The sequence below is a fragment of the Mytilus edulis genome, chromosome 5, assembly GCF_963676685.1.
Source record: "Mytilus edulis chromosome 5, xbMytEdul2.2, whole genome shotgun sequence".
In the NCBI taxonomy this organism is placed as follows: Eukaryota; Metazoa; Mollusca; class Bivalvia; order Mytilida; family Mytilidae; genus Mytilus; species Mytilus edulis.
In genome coordinates, this window is record NC_092348.1 from 15,069,866 (window position 1) to 15,097,655 (window position 27,790).

The 27,790-nt window shown below is 32.0% G+C and overlaps 1 protein-coding gene across 1 annotated transcript in view; it reads left to right on the top strand.

The window, feature by feature from the left end:
* LOC139523060 (uncharacterized) overlaps positions 1–27,790 on the top strand; it is a 305,106-nt gene that overhangs the window by 15,475 nt on the left and 261,841 nt on the right. The window contains exons 9-19 of the mRNA XM_071316817.1: positions 3,517–3,595; positions 4,384–4,452; positions 4,953–4,988; positions 7,406–7,435; positions 8,148–8,165; positions 8,741–8,758; positions 12,134–12,151; positions 13,329–13,367; positions 16,816–16,845; positions 25,494–25,523; positions 27,539–27,568. Of these exons, the coding sequence (XP_071172918.1) occupies positions 3,517–3,595; positions 4,384–4,452; positions 4,953–4,988; positions 7,406–7,435; positions 8,148–8,165; positions 8,741–8,758; positions 12,134–12,151; positions 13,329–13,367; positions 16,816–16,845; positions 25,494–25,523; positions 27,539–27,568 (397 nt within the window). The remainder of the gene's footprint in view (positions 1–3,516; positions 3,596–4,383; positions 4,453–4,952; positions 4,989–7,405; positions 7,436–8,147; positions 8,166–8,740; positions 8,759–12,133; positions 12,152–13,328; positions 13,368–16,815; positions 16,846–25,493; positions 25,524–27,538; positions 27,569–27,790) is intronic.

Genomic DNA, 27,790 nt, shown 5'->3' on the forward strand with positions numbered 1-27,790 from the left:
ATTTATTTCCCGATATCACAAGCCCAGTAGTAAGCAGTTCAATATTGACTTTAGTTATCATTGATATGTTCATAATTATAAATTACCTGTTAATTTTTTTTTGAATTTTTGAAAAAACTAAGGCATTTCTACCTCAGGAATAGATTACCTTAGCTGTATTTGGCACTACTTTTAGGAATTTTAGAAATCCGAGTAAAACGCTTGGAGCAATGGCAGAGGGTTTGATCCCAGCTGTGAATCAGGGTAATAGATAGATTTATTAGTTGGTGTTGCATTATCTACTATATGTACTAAATGATTCGTTGGGGATTCTTTCAGTTTATTGTTTACATATTAATGAAGTTAATTTTAAATAAATGGTGGTCAGTTCGAATGTGTTTTTGATTAAAAGTTTTATGTTTAAAACAATTATTGATATTCTTGTTGTAAGTGATGGAAAGTTACTGGAATTTTATGCAACTCTAATAAAAGTGAGAGGTTTGGCTAGCTATAAAACCAGGTTTAATCCACCTTTTCTACATAAAAAAATGGCTGTACTATCAGGAATATTACAGTTGTTATCAATTCGTTTGGTGTGTTTGAGCGTTTGATTTTGCCATTTCATTAGGGACTTTCCGTTTTGAATTTCCTCGGAGTTCAGTATTTTTGTGATTTAACTTTTTTCTTTTCATTATGGTTTTCCCTCGAACTCACACTGTGCGGTTGCCAAAGTACATAATAGAGTTCTCGTGGTTAAGGTCACATACGGAAATCCTATCAGCCAATTGGAGTATGGAAAGACAATAACTAAATAACGTACATATCTTAAGTTTTGAGAAGAAATAACATGTTCTTTTAATAGAAAGTCGATGTACATGTATATTACAGAAAGACTTAACCATTTCAGTATATAAAACACATTAAACTTGTTTTATAAATTTGAAGAATCATGAAGTTAATGTACAGGATTATAATTTCTGCGATTTGGTACGATATCCATATTATTTCAAGTCTCAGTGACGAACATATACCTGTTCGTAATATGTCTATTCGAGGAGATAATAAGTTAACGAATAATTGTTGTCAGTCATTTACTCTATGTCGACTGTCGTCGTCGTCATTAAGGTCCATCAAAAGGAATTGATATATATAGGTATGTTTTCTTCACGAAATCAAAATCTACTTTGATAACAGACAAAGTGATGCATTAAGGAAAAAATTAAAGCATAGTAGGACCTAGATATATATCACTTGTAAATCACATATTGTTCGCAGATGTCTATTGTCCATCTATTGTCCTATTAACTCAATATACTCACAGTATTTAATACATGAGTGGAGTTTCTCAAACGTCTGCTAGTTTATCATGTTTATAAATTCGATAGTCGGAGAGTTGACAGTCTGTAAACTTAAAAGTAATTTATAGTCTTATGTTTCAGAAAATTAAAAACTTACCCGACTTTTGTCAGATTTGCATTTTTTCCAGTCTGCAGAAGATAGCAAAATAAACAAACACGCCAGTTTCATTTGATCCGGCCACTCAGTTACACATTGTAAATCACATATTGTTTGTAGATGTCTTTTGTCCATCTATTGTCTATTAACTCAATACTACTCACAGTATTTAATACATGAGTGGAGTTTCTCAAACGTCTGCTAGTTTATCATGTTTATAAATTCGATAGTCGGAGAGTTGACCGTCTGTAAACTTATAAGTGATCATAAGTAACAATGTATTTAAAAAAAATAAATTATATACTGTTATCAGTGTTTCGCACCGACTTTTTTTTCGCGATTTACCAACAAAATCGAGATTTTCGCCGTTTTGAATTCGCGATGTACCGTACGGTGAACAATATAAAACAAATCATAAATGATTTGGAAACTGTAAAGTGTTAATAAGTGTATTTAATTTAATAAAACCAACCAACATTCCTTTTTATCGGTTCTCATTTTTAAACTATTAGTCATGTTTGCTTGTAAAAGTCACAATACAGAAAGAGGAATTAGCTTATATAAGAGTGAATTAAATGATGACAGAATTAATGCTTATTACGTTAATTTTACCAACTTTCATGTCTTGTCTTCATATTTTTGTTTGGATTTCATTGTAATATTCGCGCTCGTTATATTTTCGCGTTTCAAATCATACTGCGAAAATAGCTAAAATTCAGTTTACAGTTCCTCTTGTTATAACTTCGTCCACCGCACAGCACAAGTGCGAGAAGAAAAACGTGGTGAAAGAATGTAAACACACGTGCTCCGAAGGTTAACAGAAATAACAAATTCTTGACAAATTTATTGCAACGAATCCTTTAACAACAGTTTAGTAAGGAACAGTTTACCTAATGGGAACGCATATATGAACACAAATGTCATGGTTCTTTCAATTATCTATTACGCTTTCCACGCGCTCTGTTTCTGTTGTTAGTCAATGTCGAGATCTGGTCAACTTCAACAACAAATTTGAAAGTTCATACGTTTTTGATCAACAACCACTAAATAAAATATAATTTGTCGCTTATATGTTACAAATGTATAATAAATATTGCATGCAAGACTTAGTTTAGTATGTATAGTATATACATGAATTCTTGTTATTTGATTTTGCCAAGTGATTATGGACTTTCCGATTGGATTTTCCTCCAAGTACAGTATTTTTGTGATTTTTCTTTTTATGTCATCTCTTTTCATTTTATATGAAACATCATATGCAAAGACATTTGAACCGAGTTTCTGGAAATTTTAATTTTATCCAAATTATTGAATGATTCAAGAATTCATGTATTTTCAAAAACGAAAGGACAAGAACTGTCATATTCCTTACTTGGTACAGGCATTTTCAAATGTAGAAAATGGTGGATTAAACCTGGTTTTATAGTCTCATCAAATTCCGTTATATTTACAATGATGCGTGACGTGTCTTAACAGACATACTAAATAAAATAAGTCAAAATAATGGTACAGCAGTCATCATCATGTAACAATTTTAAAAGGAACAATTTAACAGAACACAAAAACATCTATCTACAAACACATTCATTGATTCGCGTGTCTGACGTCAGAAAATTTTATACGTCACATATATTTGTCGTTTAATGTATATACAAACAATTTTAAAATTTCACATGGGCAATGTTAGCATACAGGGATAAACCAAGGAGATATTCAAAACGCACAATGCCATGGCAAAAGGAGAAACGACGGATATAATATCAAGTCTACAAAACACTAGATAGAAAGAGTAGTCGTTAAAAAAAGAAATACACAAAATATTCATGCTTATAATGTGGTTCACCTTTATTTTTTATACTTTACATTAATTAAAACGCATTTTAAACTCTATTATATTTTCAGAATTTCGATCCGTTTTAAACACAGGTGCCACAGATAATTGACAAATCCGATCACTTTTTTCTCGTAAATTTTTAGCTCATGGGATTACCTTCGTTTTTTTCCCACTACATTTATACATTATATATCAGATTTTTTTGCATTTTGACAAATGAAATCGACTTTCAACATTTTTTTCGTCAGACAAAAACTACAGAACTCACAGCAAATTACAAGAATCTGCTTGAAGAGGTAAAAGGATTAAAAGACAAATTAGGCAATGGTAAGTTGACAATTATTACGATGTGATTGAAAATATTGTTAAGAAATTTGAATTAACTAAATGTACAGATAGCTTTTTTCCACGAGTAAAATATGTGACTTAAACACAATCGAGTTCTATCCGAGACAAAACTTATAACTTATTTGCACACCAAAATTACTTGTATGTCAAAATAAATGATAAAATCTTTAAATTTTTATTCTCCCAATGACATTGAGCATATGGAAACCTGTACCCGCATAAACACAAACTAATTTCTTTAGAATGACGAATGATACTAATACGATGAAATTGTCCTCATTTTGGTATTTATGATCATTTATGAATTCTATAGGCAAATATGTGATCTTCAAAGATATATAGCGAAAAAGGTAGGTGACAAAAACGGTTGGCCATACGCGTGTACTTCATGTCAAAATGCCGGACTTTGACGGCGATAATTTACTTGATCACATGGCTACGTCTCAGTGACAATGTTTTCTCAGGGTAACAAGCTACCTTACATACATGTCACAGACTTGACAAAAATGAGAATTAGTCCGAAATATAGTGACCAGGGGTTCGTTCATAAAAAGCAATACATTTGGGATAAACAAATTTGAACAATCGTCTTGGACTCCTCACGCTTAACCATAAGTCCGCAAGCCAAGGCTTGTTAAATTGCTTTCAGGCTTGTAAAATTCTTCTCTACAAGCCAACAGACTTCAACTAAATGTTTGTAAAAAGTTAATCACGGAGACTGCTATAACACCGCATAATTTTTTTTAATTTATTTCAATACTTTTAAGCCACCAAGACACCTGTGGTCAAGATATTCAACAAGAAGCAAAAGAATACAGAGAAAAGCAAATCAAAAGGTATGTTTATCTGATACAATCAAAAGTCTGAGTATAACTTAAAAGTTACAATTACAGTTACTGAACTTAATTTGATGACTTTTTAATGATTAAATTCCTGATTCACCTTATGAACTGTCGTAGTTTAAATAAAACTTTAACATACTATCCAACTGCGTAACAGGTGGTGGATTCAATGATTAACTTAAATATGCAGACATTTAAAAATTGGCTCATTTAGTTACATTTCCATCTTTATTTGTTTTCATAATTACAGAATCGGTTGTCAGTTTTTGGGATGTTAACACTTGAACAATATATCTAGTATTATCTACATAAATCAAAGATATTCTTGTTAGAAGAGAAAGAAAAACATGAAAAAGAATAAGAAAAAAATATTCCTTTTACATGATTGCATTCCATTATTACACACAATTTACCAGCAATAACAAACTTATGTTTAATAAAGTCAGAACATATTTCAATGTTTTCTCTATTAAAAGCAAATTTGTATCTTTCAGAGACAAAAGCTCCAAACAAAGTTAAACCAAATAAAGGTCAGTATGTTTTGTTTATACTAGTTTTGAGTGTTTAAAAGTGTTATATATGTAACACTCAAAAACGTGTCCCCCCCCCCCCCCCCCCCCCAAACGTGTCCGATTCCCCCAAACGTGTCCACATCGACGTCACTGAACTGCAAAAAACATGTCTAGTTGTCAAAGGGCGCAAAAGCATGTCATTTGTATAAACGCTCAAACGTGTCCATTTTTTTTTAATAAACCCCCAATCGAGTTCAATTCCCCAAACGTGTCCATATCAACTTTTTATTTTACTGGAACTATCATATTATAAAAACGTAGGTTATTTGTGTGTCTTTTTTGTTATTATTATTTTATACTCATTTTACGATCTTTTACTATGCGCATTAACATGTTTGTAGCATTTCACTCTTTATAATGTGCCATAAGTTGTAATTTTAAAGGCAAGATTTTTTTTAATTTCTGCAACTTTTATTTGAAACGGCCGCTATATTACATAACATACAAGTAGTTTCTTACTGAAGTCATAAACAAATCGGTCTTTACTCGCATTTATTTTTTTTAGTGGTCATCCCAAATAACCGTAAAAATTAATACCCAATTTCAAATTCCCGGTTTGATAATAGAACCTATCTACAGTATATATCGTTAATACGATATCGTTCAAATAACGAATGAAATATTTGGCACTGGACGTTATTTCTCTTGTTCGTGTGTCTTTAGTGACGCTCATAACCTAAAATTTATTAAAATTAGAACTGTTTAAAAAAGATGGGAGGTCAATTCAACTGAAATCCCACCGTGCAATATTCTGATTAATATAATAGGCATCATCGGAGTTTATTAGTATAAAATAATTTACATAGTAAACGATTAATTCAACTGTACTAGAATTATTTGTATGTTCGCTTTAAATGAGCATGAAATACTTGTAACTGTACTATAAGCAAATTCAGTCAAAAGTTAATGCATATGTTACATATTAAATTTTCAGTATTGAGTAATGATAATCATTAACAACCGGCATTGAACAAATTAATGCTAATAAATGACCATTTCATCAACTGTGTCCCCCATCATAGAACTGCCCAATCTCCGGCGCAGAGATCATATCCGTTCCGTTCAATACTTTGTAACACTACACTCACATTAATTGCAGTATTGCGGAGTATGTATGGAACGGATATGAACTCTGCGCCGGAAATTGAGATCTGCCGTAAACGTTATTAATGTCGCGTTTAGGACATGTATTAGCGCTAAAAGACGCGAGACGTTCTGGCGTTTAAAAGTAGACACGTTTGGGCGAATAACAATAGTATCGGGCACGTTTGGGGGTTCTGAAATCGGACACGTTTGGGGAATAAGGAATATTATGGACACGTTTGGGGAATAAGGAATATTATGGACACGTTTGGGGAATAAGGAATATTATGGACACGTTTGGGGAATAAGGAATATTATGGACACGTTTTGGGAGAATAGACACGTTTGGGGGAATCGGACACGTTGGGGGGGGGGGGGGGGGGGGGAAGGGCACGTTTGGGAGTGTTACATATATAATACCGATTCGCTCCGAGCACAATAGATCTACCATTTACAAATGACATCACGGCAAAATTACTACACTAGTTTTAGAATTTATTGGCATTAAACGACGTTTTTCATCTCAAAAGCTTTACTAGAAAGTATAAACTTTTGACAGTGAAAAAAATACCTGACGTATAATTTGGTACGCAAAACGTGTGTTTTGTCCACAAAATGGCCAACAATACAAACATATACAAAAATGCCACTATTTTAAAATAAGATCTAGTAATAATCAACCATAAGTGATTGTTATAAAGGGGAAAAATAATATCGAAAAATACATTAGTTTCAGACAATTGAATTCATGAATCGTTTAAGTTGTATTAAGTTTTCACACATTTAGTGTCGGCCAACATAAATACATGAATCGTTTGAGTCGGATTTGCTTTGTTACATATTTAGTCTCAGCTAACTTATATAGGCATTGTTTTGGTTGTGTTTGACCTGTTACACATTTAGTTTCAGCCAACTTAATTTCATGAATCGTATGTCAGAGTTGTATTAGCACAAGCACAGTGTGTTAAATAAAATTTGCTTTCATAAAATGGATTAGATTCATTATTCGGTAATGCCAAATACTAAACATAATCTACCTTCTTCACTGCTAAGCACGAGGAGTAATAGGGTTGGAAAGAAGACCGGTTGGTTCGTCGTTAAACTAGTGTATCATGGGACCTGCCTTCCTGTGAACCTAACGTGTGAATTAGTGAGTTAAAAAAGTCTTGACTCTGCCTTGAATTTGAATAAAGAAAAAACAGGGTTTTTGCTATTGATTTAAAAATCTTATTGTGGGTAAATACGTTATATACCTCTTGATGTTTTTATGCATTCTTTAATTTATCTTTCAGTGAAAATTATAAAGAATATTACACCGAAAGGTATGTTGTCAAGCTACATTATGTATGTCTTTGTCTTATACTGATGTTTTTGTTTTTATTTGGACATTTTAATTCCGTTTAAAAAGATATGTTTTTGGTATTTTCTTAACAAGACTCTTACACTGTTCATTATAATACCAATGATGATACAGATTTGTAATTTTAACAAAGAGATAGGCCTATGTAACATATAAGTCACTTTGGTTTTTTTCCAAAAAATCTTGACTAAAAAAATGTTATTTGAATACAGGAATACTTGCATTTTGGTACGCCAATGAAGTATTTGCACTTGATCAAGCTAATCAAAATATTAATAAAACTAATCAAAAGATAAAATATCATCTATTTATGTCTGGATGATTTTTTTATTTCTATGTATCAACAAGGAGAGCAGACAAAGGATTGTCCAAATGTAGGATTTCGAACAAGTCTGACTGTCTTATTGATGAGATACTGCTTTCTTTTAGTAAATTTACTTATGAATATGTATCATATAACTTGCAATTCAAATTTGATAGAGTAGACCCGATTTGAATGATTTTTTTACACAATGACCTGTAAATTATTGGCAAATACTAGATAATTAAAAAAACCAATAAAACTGAACTGTCTAAAAAAAAAAGATAATATAGTCCACATACATTTAAATACACTGGAGTACTTTTTAAACTATTTAAATTGTTTTGATTTACATTCTTATTTTATTTTTCAGTGACCATTAAACCAACGGGTCAGTATTTTTGCTTTATACGTGTTTTATTCTATGCATACTTTAATGTATCTTTGTGTCACTGTGAGGTCAATAATGTTATATATTATATCTAAAATATTCTTCAATTACTGTGAATTCATCATTATTCGTTGGATACCAATGTTTGTGGGTTTCGTTGGTATAGGTGAACCACGTATTCAATGTTCAACGAATAACACATTTTCAAAAGGATAGGCAGAGATCGGCAAAAACACGAAATCGAGTATCCACGTAATTGCAAGTTTTCAGCAATCCACGAAAATTGATACCCACGAAAAAAATGAGTCCACAGTAATACCGAAACAGATAAATACAGGAAACAAGATATCTGCTTCTTTTATACTAAAACAAATTTCATTTTAATTTTAATATATAAATATTATAACTACAAATACTTTTATTCGAAAAAATATCAAATATCATATTCATTCTATGTTTGTATATTCTTTGGTAAAACATGTGAAATAATGACTAAAAAACCTTCAAAACTGTCTTCATTTTCAAATGCATATATTATGCCTTTTATTTACTTTATTGAATATAACATGTTTCAGTTACAATTAAGCCAAAAGGTCAGTATATTTTCTCTTTCATTTAAAGTTAAGGTGTCTTCCTATGGCATTGATAAGAGGACTGTTGGTAGCTGACCCAGGTCCTGTTACTTTTAACTGCGTTTATAAGCACAATCACAAAGTGACATTATGACTACTTGATGTCACGTCATAATCATTACTATTTCTTTTTTATCCAATTTAATATTTTATTTTGTTTAAATCTCATCACTCAATTATATTAAACAAAAATATACTTTTAAGTTAAATATATAGATATAAAGCCTTCCAACGAGCCATTCTGTACATTTTTGTTTATAAGAGATGATGACACAATTACGAATTATATCAATATCTGTAAATAAAACCAATAATTTCAGTTTATCACCAAAAGACATAAAATCGCTTTTTAATTGTCACGTTTCATCAAATATTTTTTTTGAAATCGTTATACGATGGACACGATGAATTAAAATGAGTTTCATTTTTTTAAAATATGTTGAAATTATCAGATTCGCTTCTCTGATATTAATTTCTGTTCTTAAAGTGTTTAATTAGAACTCAGGCTGTTGTTTCGTTGATATCTTCATTTTCAATGTTTGAAAAACTACCAAGCAGGCAGAGTTTTCAGTACATAAATTCATAAACAACCGATTTCTTCATTTTGTAGAAATTTTAAAATATAGCCAGAAGTTAATTTAAAATGGTAATCATTAAGCATATGAATGATTATATTGCTCTGTGAACAGTAAACCTTGTCTTTTATGATTTCAACTACCGGGTATATATTGCCTGTAAATCATTGAGAATAATTTGAGTACAAAACGTCATTATATTATACAGCTGAACTTTTAGGTCTTTGGATTAATGATTAAGATCTCCATATTAATTAACATTTTAACGCATTGATTGGACATTTGAGCGAAAAAAATCGGACGTTTTAGCGCCAAGGTAGAACCCATTTTAGCGCCTGATTTTTAACCGATTTTAGCGAAAAGTAAAATTGTCAAAGCCCATTTTAGCGAAATATTTTTAATCCTTTATAATATATAAATAAAAAAAAACTTAATAGACTCAAGACAGCACAATATAAAACATATGATGTCCATTAAAATACAGCACTATAAATGTCTAAAGGAGATTTAATCAAATGTTAAAAGTTCGTTCTAGCCTGAAATCCTAGAGAACGTACGTATTTCTCTGGATTTACCCCCTGTACAATACTGTTGAATTGCAATTAGGAACTGTTATTCTTATCTTGTCTAGATTTTGATGCACATTCGTCTATACTTCGTATTTTTGTATATGTTGTTGTTTGCAATTTGATAATAGTATCAAGAAAAACGTAAATAGCTGGGTGACAACTGTAACATTGCTCATTATAATGGTCATGGAACGACTCTGGACCATTATTTGTTCCCTTTAAAAGACAGTGAACTTCTGCCCAAATCTTAGTGAGTATTATTCAACAAGGTAATTTTTTCGATAAAATGGGCTATCGAAAATACAGGTGTACGGATTAATCTGGCGCTAAAATGGGCTCTAATGTTGGCGCTAAAATGTCCCCCAGTAGTTCAAAAAATTTCGCTAAAATGTCCTGCGCCCCCTTTATAATATCAGTTAAACTCAGAAACCGTAATTATGTCAGACTTTCAAGTTTGTAAAGCGCTAGTAAACAACAATTTTAGTTTTACTGGACAAAATGAAACGAGGAAAAGTGCAAAATTTTAAAACAATTCTTTAAATTCATTATAAAAACAAAAATATTCCTAGTTACGTAGTATAACCAACTAAGATAAAAGAAAAGCTAAATCACATTGGCAATACAATTCCATTGATCATTATTAAGTTTCTTTTCAATTTTAATTATTATTTTTCAATAGTTCTTGTTTTACACTTTTGGGGTTGCCTCTAATTGCTTATATTCGCATGCTCTGTAATATCATTGCCATTGTTATATTATGAAAAGAGGATTGTTATTGCATGACTAGTTAAGTAATTTTTCCTTTGAAGCGAGTTACTTTCGGTTATTGCTAGAAGAATGCGTTAACTGAATGCTTTTTTTTAGTTATTGCACTCTGCAACCGCGCAAATACTAAAAAAACACATGTCACTGGAACTTCAGTTATTTTCTCATATTATAAAAGTCTATACCCATGAATTCATCATGCTTCATATATTTGTGTGTTGGAAATGTAAAAATAGTATTACATTGTTTGGTAGTTTGTACTGAATTTATGGCTTCCATTCATTGGTATTGTAGAATATGTCCTATTTATCACAGTTTTAAATCATTTTTGAAACTACACGACCATTTTTTTAATTTTTTTTATTTAAACATATTTATTTATAGTGGATTGGGAAACAAGTTTTGCAACTTATATTAATCCCTTTCCACACGACCTGTTCGGGTTTGAATGCAAAAAAAAAAAATGACTTAAATTTTGCATCTATGCCCCTCCTGCTCCTCAACCCCTCAAGAATTTTCGGGTAGACTATATCTATTTAATAACCCATGATTGGCTATCCATTTAAATGAACATTTATCTAAAACACAAATCCAATTGTCATCTGCTACATGTGTTCATTTTCTGAAAATTATATATAGTATCGAACCTCTATTTCATTGACATTGAAATGAACTGTCTGTACAGTTTGTTTGGTCAGCATTTAACCTTTTACAAATGCCATAGCCCATGAATTTCACAAATCATATACAGCCACGCCTAACTCATTGACATATTAAATACACGTAAATCTGCGCTTTTCCTGAATTGAATACGTGAATTCGTCAACAGGGGTTATATATATAACTTAACTGAAAACTTGAATGCTATTACTTGCATACATTACCAGAAAAATGGATATTAAATTTAGAAATGACAAAATCTCATTCATATTCACACAGAAACCCCTTTTCCCGGGTTAAATCTGAAATTTGAAGAATCAATATTTACAACAAGCATCTGAATGATAGAAAAACGAACAATTTCTTTTTGATGGGAACCAATCGATCATTATAGACTAGTTGTAGGATTTTAATTTCAGTTGATTTATATTTTTTGGAGTCCTTCATTGTCTCTGAAGTAATACACATTTTTGTTTAGGGACCAACTGAAGCACGCATTCCATTTTCATTCTCAATTTTATTTAGTTGCAAAATAGTTGCAGAATAAAAAAGCATGCAGGATGTCGAATTATACGAAAGGTCATGCGCATTCGGTAGCCATGCATACTATTTTACTTATTTGAAAGAATGAAATTGCTGTAAAACTGTTGACACTATTTTGTTTTGGTTAAACAAATTCAAGCCAAATTGTGTAAGCAAAATAAATGTGATAGCTACTTCATATTTTATAACGCTAATGCTTGTTTTTTTTTTTATATATATTTCAGTTGAAATAAAACCAAAAGGTCAGTATATTTCCTATTACATTAAATATGTGCTATTTATTGATTATAATTTCTTGCTTTACATATATCATAATATTATGCACTTAAATGATATTAATTTCTCCTATATACTACATTTTATTTCTCGTTTGATTCAATGAAAAAAATATTATTTTACAGTATATATGAGTTGGGGAGTTAACATTAGGTTCAAATGTTTAATGGTAGCTAAATATATTTTTCTACGTTACAATATTCCTTCTTATTTAAGATTAGCTTTGGGTCAATAATAATGTCTTCTAATAAAGTGCACTATGTTAGGATTGCATGATTATAAGATATGATGATTTTTTTTAAAATTAGTCAACCGAATCATTTGCCTAAAATCAAATGTATGGAATGTAGTAACTGAGAAAACAACAAACGTGTGTTGTCGTAGTGTAGTATATAAGTAATTTGAAATTAAAAATCATATTTATGTACACGTGGAATAAATCGTTGAATTAAAACGCATTGAATAAGGGTAGACACTTTGAACTTTCATCTTTAGTTGGGTGTTTTACAGTGAAGATATTGGTGACATTAAAAATGTTCCTCTATAGATTTTATTCTATTTGAAAGTGCATTCTTGCTGTACCATGTTTGTTTAAAAGGAACAGTTCTCTCAAATTAGTGATATTAAGATTCCTGCTGAAAAAAGTATTTAATGATAAATACATAACGTTCATTGAACTACGAAACTTTACTACACACGATCGCATATCATACCAACTGCGAAATATACACCCAGTAGCAAGGACCCATAAACACATCACTTTCGAGGAAACAAAAATTGATGGTATGGATCTTCATTTTAGTTTACTTCTCCATTTTCTATTTATTGTTAGATTTTTACTCTCCAACTAAAGGAAACACAATGATTTTGGGTTCGCCCGTTCTGTACAATAAAGAAAAATGAAGATGATATATTTCATTTAGGTACTGATTATGATAGAAATCATAGCAGTTTCATTAAGTTTTTAGATATCACGAAAAATGTCGTATTTTAGAAGTTTATTATTTGCTAATAAAATATTACAGTATTTTGAATTACTGTTAGCAAATATTGAAATATCAGTATACTGTTAAAATACGAAAATATTAACGAAACTCTAAATGAATGCCTTATTCTATTTCATGAGTTTTCTTTTTTTTTCAGTGAAGAAAATAAAGAAGATAAAGACAAATAAACCAATAGGTCAGTATATTAGGTTTTGTAATATATCAAATGAATATAGAAATCCGTATACCCGGAAATAAATGTATTGTTTAATTGATATTTACATATTTCAATTTCTTGAAATCCTTCAACCTATAAGAGTCGATGGTTAGTCTGCTCATCGATACAAAAGCCATTAAATATATGGTCTGGTGATCAGTGTTAAATATCATTACCTCTTGTCTTGCCCTGTCTGCCCGATAAGTAAAACAAAACCATCTGAAATTACCAGTTTTTACCGAACCTAAACTTTTTAACCACTTCTCTGTTTAACCTTTTGGCAACTTATGTAAGACACATAGCTATAAAACATGATAAAGGGGGATGAGATTGCCTTTAATGTGAAATTACTTATGTTATTTTGCCGAAACAAAGAATTTGTATAATTTGTAAAGAATTGCAGAAAGGAAAATCGTAAATTTAAAAGTCAATTAGAGTATTCTTATCACGAGAAACTTTCATTGGTGGTCTTGTAAAGAGCAACATTTTTAATAGCTTTTTAGGGACCGCACATTTTACAAATAGTTTGTTATCATCGTAAATAATGAACGAACTATGGTAGTTTAAAAAATATTCAAAAGCAAATTATTATTCTTATGAACAAAAGAGCTATTGATATAATTTACTTTGTGTTAGTCACCTAATTACCTCTTTTCTATTTGTATCCATACAATATAAAACGATAATGCCCAAGTCCTACAACGATGTTGTTCATGCAGATAACAAAAAATTGTGTGTTGAATTTTAAAGAAAATGCAAACACTCATAGTAATACAGCTCATTTAAATAATAGCACAAATTTCAAATAATATACACGAAAATGTAATATCGATAAAGATGCCTATTTGTTTTAATTCATCGAAAACTGTACGATATATATTTGTAAGGAAGACCAGTACAATATCAAAACATAGTTTATTATTTATTTTACACCGAAATCTTTTTGAAGTTTTAAAAAGTAAAATAACAGAAACCGAACACTGAGGAAAATTCTAAACAGCAATTCTACGGAATCTATACTATTAAACGAGAAGACCTCATTTTGTATGTCGCTTCTCTTCCTTCCACAATAAATTAATCATCAAGCCTCTGTGTCCTATAGGTACCATATATTGTCGCGTTTGTCATCCATTCTTTTGACTATTCAGTTTGGGTTATTTTGGGAGAAAAACGAAAAAAACTGCTTCCGGATATTTTTCCGTCATTGGACGAAATTTTAAGTCGGACTAGATATCCGGTTTGCGTTTTTTTCTGTACTTTGTACATACCAAAGACTATGAATAACGTGTATTTGCTATCTGCTTTCATTTTCAAGTTAACTATCCACGGCGGTCACTGAGTTTATTAAATAGAGAGGTTCTATTTAATATGTCAATGACCGCCTTGGATCGATTAGTAAATTGAGAGTTGATAGTAAAAAGCAAATACACTTTATTTATAGTAATGTATCTTAATAATATACAGATAATAAAATTAACGGTTCCAATTTTCTTGCACCAGATGCGCATTTCGACAATACATGTCTCTTCAGTGATGCTCGTGGCCAAACTATTTGAAATCCAAAGCTTATATGAAAGATGAAGAGCTATAGTCCAAAAGGTCCTAAAAGTATAGCCAAATCCGTGAAAGGAATCAGAGCTTTGCATGAGGGAGATACATTCCTTAATTTATAATAATTTCTATCATTTTGTAACAGTTTAAACGCTTACATTATTGAAATCAATAGAAGAGTAATTATAGGAGTTTCTGAGGAAAAAAATTAGGAGCAGGGCTAGAAAAACAATTGTCATGTCCCAAAGTTCCTAAATCATTTGATACCTTTCTGAAATTCTTCAGTCATAAAATCTTACAAAAATTCATCGGGTCACTAAGTATATTAAATAGAGAGGGTCTATATAATATATCAATGACCGCCTTGGATTGATTAGTTAACTGAGAATTGATAGTTAAAAGCAAACACACTTTATTTATAGTAATGTATGTTCATAACAACCTAAACGTATGTTCATATTGAAATAAATAGAAAAAAAAAAAAATGGAAATTTTGGGAAAAAAGGAGAAGGGGTTGAAAACAATTGTCCTGTCCCCAAGTACCTATAACTTTTTATGAGCTTTCCTGAAATATTCTCCAGTCATTATTTTTTTTTACAAAAATTCCCCCTACAACCCTTTACATACTTTCAACCACCCTTGAATGCCCGCGATTTTGCGGGTGTGTTCTAGCATTTATCATCCTTGGTTAAAGTATTTCTGTTTGGGTTATATTGGGAGGAAAACGAAAATAAATGCGTCCAAATATTGTTTCCGTCATCGGACTGACTTTTTGAGAAATACAAAAGACTTCCGCTGTCCTTTAGGCCTATTTTGAAATTAAACATAATTTGAATTAGTACTTGAGACAGAACAATTATTTTTTGCGTTTTTCTGTATACTATGATCAGGGGTCCCGCCCCCCTTTTTGAGAAAAAAATTGGTTGCTTATATTGGGAATCACTGAAGCGTGACTGGAGCGGGCTCCCTCTTAGGAAGTCAATGGGCTCCCACTTAAAAAAAATTTCTGGATCCGCCACTGATACATATATACTATGAATAAATTGTATAAATTTGCTATAATTTACTATAAATTCAAATAGTTTATTGGGGTGACTTTTAATATGTCAGTGTCCGTTTTATATAGTAACTATAGTACATATATATATATATGTATGTTCATAGTATACAGAAAAGCAGAAAGAATAAAAATCGGTATTTGGAAAATAGGGGGAGGGCAAAAAAAAAATGTGCCCAGTCCCCAAGAACCTTTGACTTTTGATACCTCTCCTGGAATTCTCCAGTTATAACTTTTTTTACAGTTTACATACGCTCTATTTCCTCACGATTTCGCGGGTGTGTTCTAGTTGTTTTTAAAGTAACTGTGACGATAACGGATTCAGTCAAACTGAAAAATTGCAGTAAGCAAATTAAGCATTAAAAAATAGCTGAGAGGCGAAAGACACCCATAAAGACATTCAAACTGAATAGTCGGAAACAAACTGACAAGGACATGCTAAACAACTGAAGAAAAATAATCGATCAAAAGACAAACAACAGTTTACAAATCACAAAATAAACCTTACATTTAAAGCCAAATACTTACCAGCATAAACCCCACCAAAAATTAGAAGTGATGATTAAGAAAGTCAAAACTTGATGATAAAGTCTTATTTCGATGGACAGTTGATCGGTCACATTCGGGAAATATAGTATGTGAATGATTGTGATTAGACCAATTAGAAAATATTCGTCGTTATCTGTAAAACAGCCGGTATTTATTAAGCAACACGAGTTCTATTATGCTTAGTTTCTATGGTACTATGATCTACTATGTTTAAGTGAGTAGTACAATAACCGTATAATTTGAATTCACACATTTTATTTTATTTTTTAGTTAAGAATCAGAAGAAAATAACTAAACAAGGTGAGAATATTTTTAAACATTTTATTATTATTATTTCTAATGTAAAATATATAGTTTATTGTTTAAACATATTATATATTGTCTGTTTAACCATAAATTATTGGCTTTTTGTAAAGAATCTATTTACTATTTGTATGACATAAAGTATATGGAATTTGTAAACATTGAGGTTATAATGATTTTTTTTGCATACATTAATTACCAGGCATGGGAATTTAAAGCATTCTACCTTATTTTATGTCCGTTGTCTTGCATAATATAAACGTCAATTGAAATCTTCTAAATATGTACAAATAGTACAATTGGAATCATACTTCACTAGAATTTAACAAAAAGATGTTGAGTTTTTGTTTGTTTGATATACGTTTGATCTGACACACCTTCAAAGTATATAACATTTTTTATTTGGTGTCTGCTATGTTTTCAAACATTCTCACGTAGATTGTCCTGAAATGAGGGAAATATTTGATTATGGATGAAAAATAACGACACAGGTTTTTACAGTGCCCTAATGTTGATCCACACACCTCTGTCAACTCTTGTAGAAACGTAACACGTTTTCTCTTCAATATGCTCCTACTTTAAATTTTGTTTACGAAAGTGCCAACACGTTGACCTTGATAGGGATTTTTGTAAAACGTTTATTTATATGTTATTACATGGGATTAGTGTAAAAAACTAGAGACTCTAAAGAGCCTGTGTCGCTCACCTTGGTCTTGTGCATATTAAACAATGGACACGGATAAATTCATGACATAATTGTGTTTTGGTGATAGTGATGTGTTTGTAGATCTTACTTTACTGAACATTCTTGTTGCTACAATTATCTCTATCTATAATGAACTTGGCCCAGTAATTACAGTGGAAAATATTTTCTAAAAATCTACAAAAATTTATGAAAATTTTTAAAAATTAACTATAAAGGGCAATAACTCCTTAAGGGGTCAATTGACTATTTTGTATACAGTTTATCTCCATCTATAATAATATTCAAGATAATAACAAAAAACGGCAAAATTTCCTTAAAATTACCAATTCAGGACAGTAACCTAACAACGGGTTGTCCGATCCATGTGAAAACATCAGGGCAGATAGATCTTAACCTGATAAACAATTAAACCCTGTCAGATTTTCTCTTAATGCTTCGGTTTTTGAGTTGTAAGCCAAAAACTGCATTTTACCCCTATGTTCTATTATTAGCCGTGACAGCCATTTTGGTTGATTGGCCAGGTCACGCCACACATTTTTTTAAACAAGTTACTCCAATGATGATTGTGGCCAAGTTTAATTCAATTTGGCCCAGTAGTTTCAGAGAAGAAGATTTTTGTAAAAGATTACTAAGTTTTACGAAAAAATGGTTAAAAATTGACTATAAAGGGCAATAACTCCTTCAGGGGTCAACTGACCATTTTGGTCATGCTGACTTATTTGTTAATCTTACTTTGCTGAACATTATTGCTGTTTACAGTTTATCTCTATCTATAATAATAATATTCAAGATAATAACCCAAAACAGCAAAATTTCCTTAAAATTACCAATTCAGGGGCAGCAACCCAACAACAGGTTGTCCGATTCATCTGAAAATTTCAGGACAGATAGATCTGGACCTAATTAACACTTTTACCGCGTCAGATTTGCTCTAAATGCTTTGGTTTTTGAGTTACAAGACAAAAACTTCATTTTACCCCTATGTTCTATTTTTAGCCATGGCGGCCATCTTGGTTGGTTGGCAGGGTCAGGCCACACATTTTTTAAACTAGATATCCCAAAGATGATTGTGGCCAAGTTTGGATTATTTGGCCCAGTAGTTTCAGAGGAGAAGATTTTTGTAAAAGATTACAAAGATTTACGAAAAATGATTAAAAATTGACTATAAAGGTCAATAACTCCTAAAGGGGTCAACTGACCATTTTGGTCATGTTGACTTATTTGTAAATTTTACTTTGCTGAACATTATTGTTGTTTACAGTTAATCTCTATCTATAATAATATTCAAGATAATAGCCAAAAACAGCAAAAATTCCCTAAAATTACCAATTCAGGGGCAGCAACCCAATAACGGGTTGTCCGATTCATCTGAAAATTTTAGGACAGATAGATCTTGACCTAATTAACACTTTTACCGCGTCAGATTTTCTCTTTATGCTTCGGTTTTTGAGTTGTAAGCCAAAAACTGCATTTTACCTTTATGTTCTATTATTAGCCGTGGCAGCCATTTTAGTTGATTGGCCAGGTCACGCCACACATTTTTTTAAACAAGTTACCCCAATGATGATTGTGGCCAAGTTTAATTTAATTTGGCCCAGTAGTTTCAGAGAAGAAGATTTTTGTAAAAGATTACTAAGTTTTACGAAAAAATGGTTAAAAATTGACTATAAAGAGCAATAACTCCTTCAGGGGTCAACTGACCATTTTGGTCATGCTGACTTATTTGTTAATCTTACTTTGCTGAACATTATTGCTGTTTACAGTTTATCTCTATCTATAATAATAATATTCAAGATAATAACCCAAAACAGCAAAATTTCCTTAAAATTACCAATTCAGGGGCAGCAACCCAACAACAGGTTGTCCGATTCATCTGAAAATTTCAGGACAGATAGATCTGGACCTAATTAACACTTTTACCGCGTCAGATTTGCTCTAAATGCTTTGGTTTTTGAGTTACAAGAGAAAAACTGCATTTTACCCCTATGTTCTATTTTTAGCCATGGTGGCCATCTTGGTTGGTTGGCAGGGTCAGGCCACACATTTTTTAAACTAGATATCCCAAAGATGATTGTGGCCAAGTTTGGATTAATTTGGCCCAGTAGTTTCAGAGGAGAAGATTTTTGTAAAAGATTACAAAGATTTACGAAAAATGATTAAAAATTGACTATAAAGGTCAATAACTCCTAAAGGGGTCAACTGACCATTTTGGTCATGTTGACTTATTTGTAAATCTTACTTTGCTGAACATTATTGCTGTTTACAGTTAATCTCTATCTATAATAATATTCAAGATAATAGCCAAAAACAGCAAAAATTCCCTAAAATTACCAATTCAGGGGCAGCAACCCAACAACAGGTTGTTCGATTCATCTGAAAATTTCAGGACGGATAGATCTTGACCTAATGAACACTTTTACCGCGTCAGATTTGCTCTAAATGCTTTGGTTTTTGAGTTACAAGACAAAAACTGCATTTTACCCCTATGTTCTATTTTTAGCCATGGCGGCCATCTTGGTTGGTTGGCAGGGTCAGGCCACACATTTTTTAAACTAGATATCCCAAAAATGATTGTTGCCAAGTTTGGATTAATTTGGCCCAGTAGTTTCAGAGGAGAAGATTTTTGTAAAAGATTACAAAGATTTACGAAAAATGATTAAAAATTGACTATAAAGGTCAATAACTCCTAAAGGGGTCAACTGACCATTTTGGTCATGTTGACTTATTTGTAAATTTTACTTTGCTGAACATTATTGCTGTTTACAGTTAATCTCTATCTATAATAATATTCAAGATAATAGCCAAAAACAGCAAAAATTCCCTAAAATTACCAATTCAGGGGCAGCAACCCAACAACAGGTTGTCCGATTCATCTGAAAATTTCAGGACGGATAGATCTTGACCTAATGAACACTTTTACCGCGTCAGATTTGCTCTAAATGCTTTGGTTTTTGAGTTACAAGACAAAAACTGCATTTTACCCCTATGTTCTATTTTTAGCCATGGCGGCCATCTTGGTTGGTTGGCAGGGTCAGGCCACACATTTTTTAAACTAGATATCCCAAAGATGATTGTTGCCAAGTTTGGATTAATTTGGCCCAGTAGTTTCAGAGGAGAAGATTTTTGTAAAAGATTACAAAGATTTACGAAAAATGATTAAAAATTGACTATAAAGGTCAATAACTCCTAAAGGGGTCAACTGACCATTTTGGTCATGTTGACTTATTTGTAAATCTTACTTTGCTGAACATTATTGCTGTTTACAGTTAATCTCTATCTATAATAATATTCAAGATAATAGCCAAAAACAGCAAAAATTCCCTAAAATTACCAATTCAGGGGCAGCAACCCAACAACAGGTTGTCCGATTCATCTGAAAATTTCAGGACAGATAGATCTTGACCTAATGAACACTTTTACCGCGTCAGATTTGCTCTAAATGCTTTGCTTTTTGAGTTACAAGACAAAAACTGCATTTTACCCCTATGTTCTATTTTTAGCCATGACGGCCATCTTGGTTGGTTGGCAGGGTCAGGCCACACATTTTTTAAACAAGTTACCCCAATGATGATTGTGGCCAAGTTTAATTTAATTTGGCCCAGTAGTTTCAGAGAAGAAGATTTTTGTAAAAGATTACTAAGTTTTACGAAAAAATGGTTAAAAATTGACTATAAAGGGCAATAACTCCTTCAGGGGTCAACTGACCATTTTGGTCATGCTAACTTATTTGTTAATCTTACTTTGCTGAACATTATTGCTGTTTACAGTTTATCTCTATCTACAATAATAATATTCAAGATAATAACCCAAAACAGCAAAATTTCCTTAAAATTACCAATTCAGGGGTAGCAACCCAACAACAGGTTGTCCGATTCATCTGAAAATTTCAGGACAGATAGATCTGGACCTAATTAACACTTTTACCGCGTCAGATTTGCTCTAAATGCTTTGGTTTTTGAGTTATAAGCCAAAAACTGCATTTTACCCCTATGTTCTATTTTTAGCCATGGCGGCCATCTTGGTTGGTTGGCCGGGTCAGGCCACACATTTTTTAAACTAGATATCCCAAAGATGATTGTGGCCAAGTTTGGATTAATTTGGCCCAGTAGTTTCAGAGGAGAAGATTTTTGTAAAAGATTACTAAGATTTACGAAAAATGTTTAAAAATTGACAATAAAGGTCAATAACTCCTAAAGGGGTCAAATGACCATTTTGGTCATGTGACTTATTTGTAAATCTTACTTTGCTGAACATTATTGCTGTTTACAGTTTATCTCTATCTATAATAATATTCAAGATAATAGCCAAAAACAGCAAAAAATCCCTAAAATTACCATTTCAGGGGGCAGCAACCCAATAACGGGTTGTCGGATTCATCTGAAAATTTGAGGGCAGATAGATCTTGACCTGATAAACAATTTTACACCATGTCAGATTTGCTCTAAATGCTTTGGTTTTTGAGTTATAAGCCAAAAACTGCATTTTACCCCTATGTTCTATTTTTAGCCATGGCGGCCATCTTGGTTGGTTGGCCGGGTCACGCCACACATTTTTTAAACTAGATACCCCGATGATGATTGTGGCCAAGTTTGGTTTAATTTGGCCCAGTAGTTTCAACGACGACGGACGCCAAGTGATGGGAAAAGCTCACTTGGCCCTTCGGGCCAGGTGAGCTTAAAAGGCAACAGTAGGATACCACTATTCAAAAGTCATAAATTGATTAGGAGAAAATAAAAACGGGTTACAAACTAAATCCTAAGGAAAACAACGGAATAAAGGAAACACTGAACTGCAACAAAACAAAGGTCAACATAAATAGGAACAGACTTTTCTATATGTTATAATAATTACATTAGATGTATGTTTCATTATAATATTTTATTCTGATTGGCTAACTGCACATCACGTGTTATTCCGTAAGCAGTTGCAATGCTCAATACAACTTTCCACTCATGATAACACGTGCTCCTACAATAAAGTGCACAGGTGAATTAAATAATAAAATATATAAAATTCGTGTTTTCATGATCATAGCTAAAAAATGTAATTATAAGTATTGAATGCTTCTTTTTGTACCTTTATAGGGTTGTAAAAGCGCTGACCGTGTGTACATTTTTAGAATGAAGCGCTTGCGCGCTTCATACAAAATGTACTTCGGTCAACGCTTTTACACCCCAATAAATTTACAAAAAGAAGCATTCAATTCTTAAATAATATGATAATAGAAGGCCCATTTTTTTTGACTGAATGAAGATTAATAAAATTCGCGGGACTTGTTTTTTCTGCGGTGTTATAAAGTTTAATGACTCTTTTGACCAGACGTGTTTTCTCGGAAGGGCCATACACTTTTTATTTGTTTGAAACGGATTTATTTATTGATTGTTACAGTGAAACAGGCGCATATGGAAGGACTTTTTTTTACAAACGGCCACCATCAAAAAATGTATTAGATCGTAGAGTGCAAAACATTGGTTCCAAATTAAATCTTGCATTGGTTTTATTTGAGTGACGTGCGCTTTAACCGGATCTTAGTTACTATACAAATAACGAGATACGCAATTATTGACATTGACAAATGACAACAACATGCATAATCAATCCTTATCTGAACAATTATAGGGACTGTAAAAAGTAAAAGAAAATCATTGCTCGCTCCATTTCGAATTTATGAAACCACGGAATGTATTCATTCTGCACAGTGTTAATCGAGGCGTACCCGTATATTTTGTTACGGCCCCAGACATCAGATAAATTTTTGGAGTCCCGTCCTGAAAATAATTTTATGTTTATATATATACCAAAATAAATGCACTCTATATAGGTCTTATGGTTATTTCACAAATAAGTCTCCGACTCTGTTTAGACTGTATTATATTTATTTTTTTCCCTTCCCTAATTTAAAATTGCAGGAAAAAGGTCAAAATCTATATTAACCATGAGAGAAATAGATGTATAAAATACATAACTATTCTTTCTGTGTCCTTGATTGAGAATGGGTTCGAGTACATAGAAGACATATGCCATTGGTCGTTAGTTACAAAAACCAACTTCAATTCAGTACAAAATGAGGTGCATTTATCTGTTTGGTTCTTCAATAAGCTTGTTGTTATGAAACAATTTAAAAATGTCTTACTTACAAATGTCACCGAGAAACCATTAAAGCATTTGCCATATCAGCACAACTTTTATGTAAGCTTGTATATAATCATTTGAGTAACAATCTACCTAGATATAATAGTGCTATGATTAAGATAAAAGCACATTGATTCGTAAGGGATCGCGGACATGCATTGATTTATGTATATTACTGGACGAACCTTATATAAGATCTAACCTGATATTTTAAATGGGAGTAGTGCTTCCATAATTAAGTCTCCCAAACAAAGTTTGGAGACTTATTGTTTTTGCTCAGTTCTTATCATTTTTATTATTCTTCTTTTTCTTTTTCTCTTTCTTTTTCTTTTTCTTCCGCCACTTTAAAAATGAACTTGTCCGCAGCGTTTCTCCAAAACCGCTGGTCAGATTTACTTAGGATTTCATAAAATGTTAGACTAATATATCTAGGTGAGCCATCAATCATTCGTTTGTGCATTGGGGTCTATTAAGGGGTATTTACTTGGGGGGGGGGGGGGGGGGGGGGGGCAGAAAGAGGGGAGGGGTAAACTATAGAACACTATGGGATTTTTTTTTCTAAAATTTTCAAATAAATATAACTTGAAAACTGTAAGTGATAGACACACGCAGTCTTCAGAAATGATTATAGGACAACAAAACACATCACATCAGGTGAGTCTCTGGGGGTCATCCACACCACCTTCAATTTAGGAATATGCTAGTATCTTGTAAACAGTCCAGATTCCCACCCCTAAACCATATATATTCTTCAATGGGACGATAAAACAAATAAAATGAAATTAAAGGGAAGTCCCTTGGGGTCGCCCCACCCCCTTCAATTTGAGAAAGTGCTATTAACTTGTAAACGGTCCATATCCCCACCCCAGAACCAAATATATTTTTAATGGGACAATAAAACAAACCAAATGAAATCAAAGGGAAGTCCCTAGGGGTCGTCACCACCCTGTTCAGTTTGAGAATGTGCTAGTATATTGTAAACGTTCCAGATCCCCACCCCTTAACCATATATATTCGTGTATGGGACAATAAAACAAATCAAATGAAATTAAAGGAAAGTCCCTGGGATTCAACCCAACTCCGTTCAATTTAAGAAGGTGCATTATTTTGTAAACGGTCCAGATCCCCACCCCTAAACCATATATATTCTTCAATGGGACGATAAAACAAATGAAATGAAATTAAAGGGAAGTCCCTTGGGGTCGCCTCCACCTCCTTCAATTTGAAAAAGTGCTATTAACTCGTGAACGGTCCAGATCCCCACCCCAGAATCACAATATATTTTTGTATGGGACAATAAAACAAACCAAATGAAATCAAGTCCCTGGGGATCGTCCCCACCCTGTTCAGTTTGAGAATGTGCTAGTATATTGTAAACGTTCCAGATCCCCACCCCTAAACCATACATATTCTTGTATGGGACAATAAAACAAATCAAATGAAATTAAAGGAAAATCCATGGAAGTCACCCCACCCCGTTCAATTCTAAGAACGAGCTATTATCTTGTAAACGGTCCAGATCCCCACCCCTAAACCATATATATTCTTGTAATCTTAAATGAAATAAAAGGGAAGTCCATAAGGGGTCACCCCGACCCCTCTTGTTTGAAAACTTGTAAATGGTCAAGATCCCCACCCCTTAACCATATATATTCTAGTATGGAACAATAAAACACATAAAATGAAATACAGGGAGAGTTCAGTGGGGTCAGCCCCACCCCTTATGTTTGAAAACATTTTAAATGGTTGAGATCCGCACCCCTAAACCATATATAATCTTTAATACCTTTCTGGGGGTATTTTTCAGTGAAGAAAATAAAGAAAAACATGTCAAAAGGTAGGTACAAATGTATTTATAATTCAAAAGGGGGAAATAACTATTGTTTTCAAGGAATGTTAAAGACTGTTTTATTTTCTTTAAAAAGCATAAAGTGAACCTGTCCTTTCATATCTTATTTCATTATCGTATTTCATAGATTTCCTTATATTCACAAATAGGTATACTCTTATGAAGTAAAGGAACCTTTCCTAATATGTACTGTTACTTGTTATTATATTTGTTAAAAAAGCATAGTAAAAAATCTGTTTTGGAAAAGTTGCAAAACAATTCTACCTGAGGAGCTATTTTCTTAATGATCTATCTTATATAAAAATCATTTTTCTCTCTCCAGTATTCAAATACCGGGAACCTGGGGATGGACATGTTATAGATTTATATGGTTATGACCTTTGTTTGACATATGACTATATAAAATACAATCAGTGTTGAATTTATTGCAGATTTAATATGTTTTATCATAGTAACGATAATCAGTAGATATAAATTTCAAAAGAAATTTAAAAAAAAATCCAAGAAAAATCTCGTGATCGGATTTTCCAAACAAAAATGACAAAAGCATATATTCACTGCTTTGTTCATACATTTACAACCAATTATGCCAAATTGTAATTTTTCTCTTGAAGTACAATTATAACATGTACCTTTTCTATATTCAGATGCAGTTGAATGAGTTTAAGTTGCATGCATAATTTCTTGAAAAAAAAATCCGAATATCGCTCAATTTTGTATACTCTCAAGTGTTTTCTTAAATTGAAAATCAGAAAAAAACCCCATATAAGATTGATTACATAAAGTAGGAATTGACCAAAATAGATCTACACTTTTGATTTTAACGCTTTTTTCAATGAAATAATTGTTTGGCCTATTGAATATTCAATATCACTTGTTGCTATGCCGGGTCATTAATTTTTATACTTCGCAATTAATACCTTTATTTTGATACAGATTTGGATACTTTTTTGTATCCTGATGTATTCTAGCTAATTGTTCTGTTGTTACCCTGATTTCTACTGTACGACTAAATAAAATTGACATTTAAACTTCCTGGCATACTCTTGCAAGTTAACATATCTTTTTAGGTGGAGGGCAGGAGGTTAACCTTCCTCATGATTCTACATTAAAATAAGTTAAAAATATAACGTAGAATATTGTGTATGGTTATGAACAATCAAGGACGTGTCAATTAAAGTAAATTTCAATCCTGGTATCTATGATGAGTTTTGTTTATCTTAATGTAGGAGTAATTTCAAAATATACGTGCACGTTACAATGTACACTAACACTTATGCTCCATACATATTTGAATGTGTGGTTTTATAAGTTTTAAACACTGCAATTGCATACGTAACAAATAATCTATTTGAAGAAATATTATGAATTTTATTCGTTCGGCTCATTCAACACACTCGCACACAAAATTTTAATCCTGGTTCCTATAAAGACTTTATTGACAACCACTCGATCGATGCCACTGCTAATGGAGGTATCCTCCTCGACGGTAGCACTAGCACAGTAGTCAGCACTTCTGTGTTGTCATGAATAACCATTCATATAACTTAAAACTTTTCTGCATATGCCCCTTTTTGTAATATAACTCATCAAGCATTTATATTTTACCAGTTTCCACATGAATTGGTTTATAAGATTCCCAATAAAATAAATTCAAATTAGTTCCACAATAATAGAAATAAAATACAAGTGTAAAATGACAAGAAAATCTGTAAACCTTTTGTTTCTATTGCAAATTCACTTGTGCAGTAAAGTCAGTATAAAAGTTCTTATACCGTATTACCATATTGTAAAGTTCGAAGTTCGAACAAAAATAAAACTCGAGTAAAAAGGTATTGTTGCAAAGATAAAAAAAAAAGACTAAAATATTGTGTACTTTCCAGCCTTCTAACAGTGGCCTCGGTCCTCTAGTGGTCTGCATAACTCCGATTTAACAAATCGATTGTTGTTGACTAATCAAATTTGAAAACAATTATTCTAATACATGTCATTTAATACTTCAGAAAAGAAAATCAATAAAGTAATGCCAAAAGGTAAATATAATATCTATTTCGTTTTATATAATTTAGAAAATATGCCAAAACTTAAGTATATTTTTCGGTGTTGGCAGTATGAAAACTATGTAACTGATATAGTGCTTTCTATAAAATTGAGGAATAATTTTCAATTCTTTTTTATCAAAGTTCTTGTTTATTTTTTTATGCAAAATGGAGGTCGAAATACATAAAGGACATAGTACACCATACATATATCGT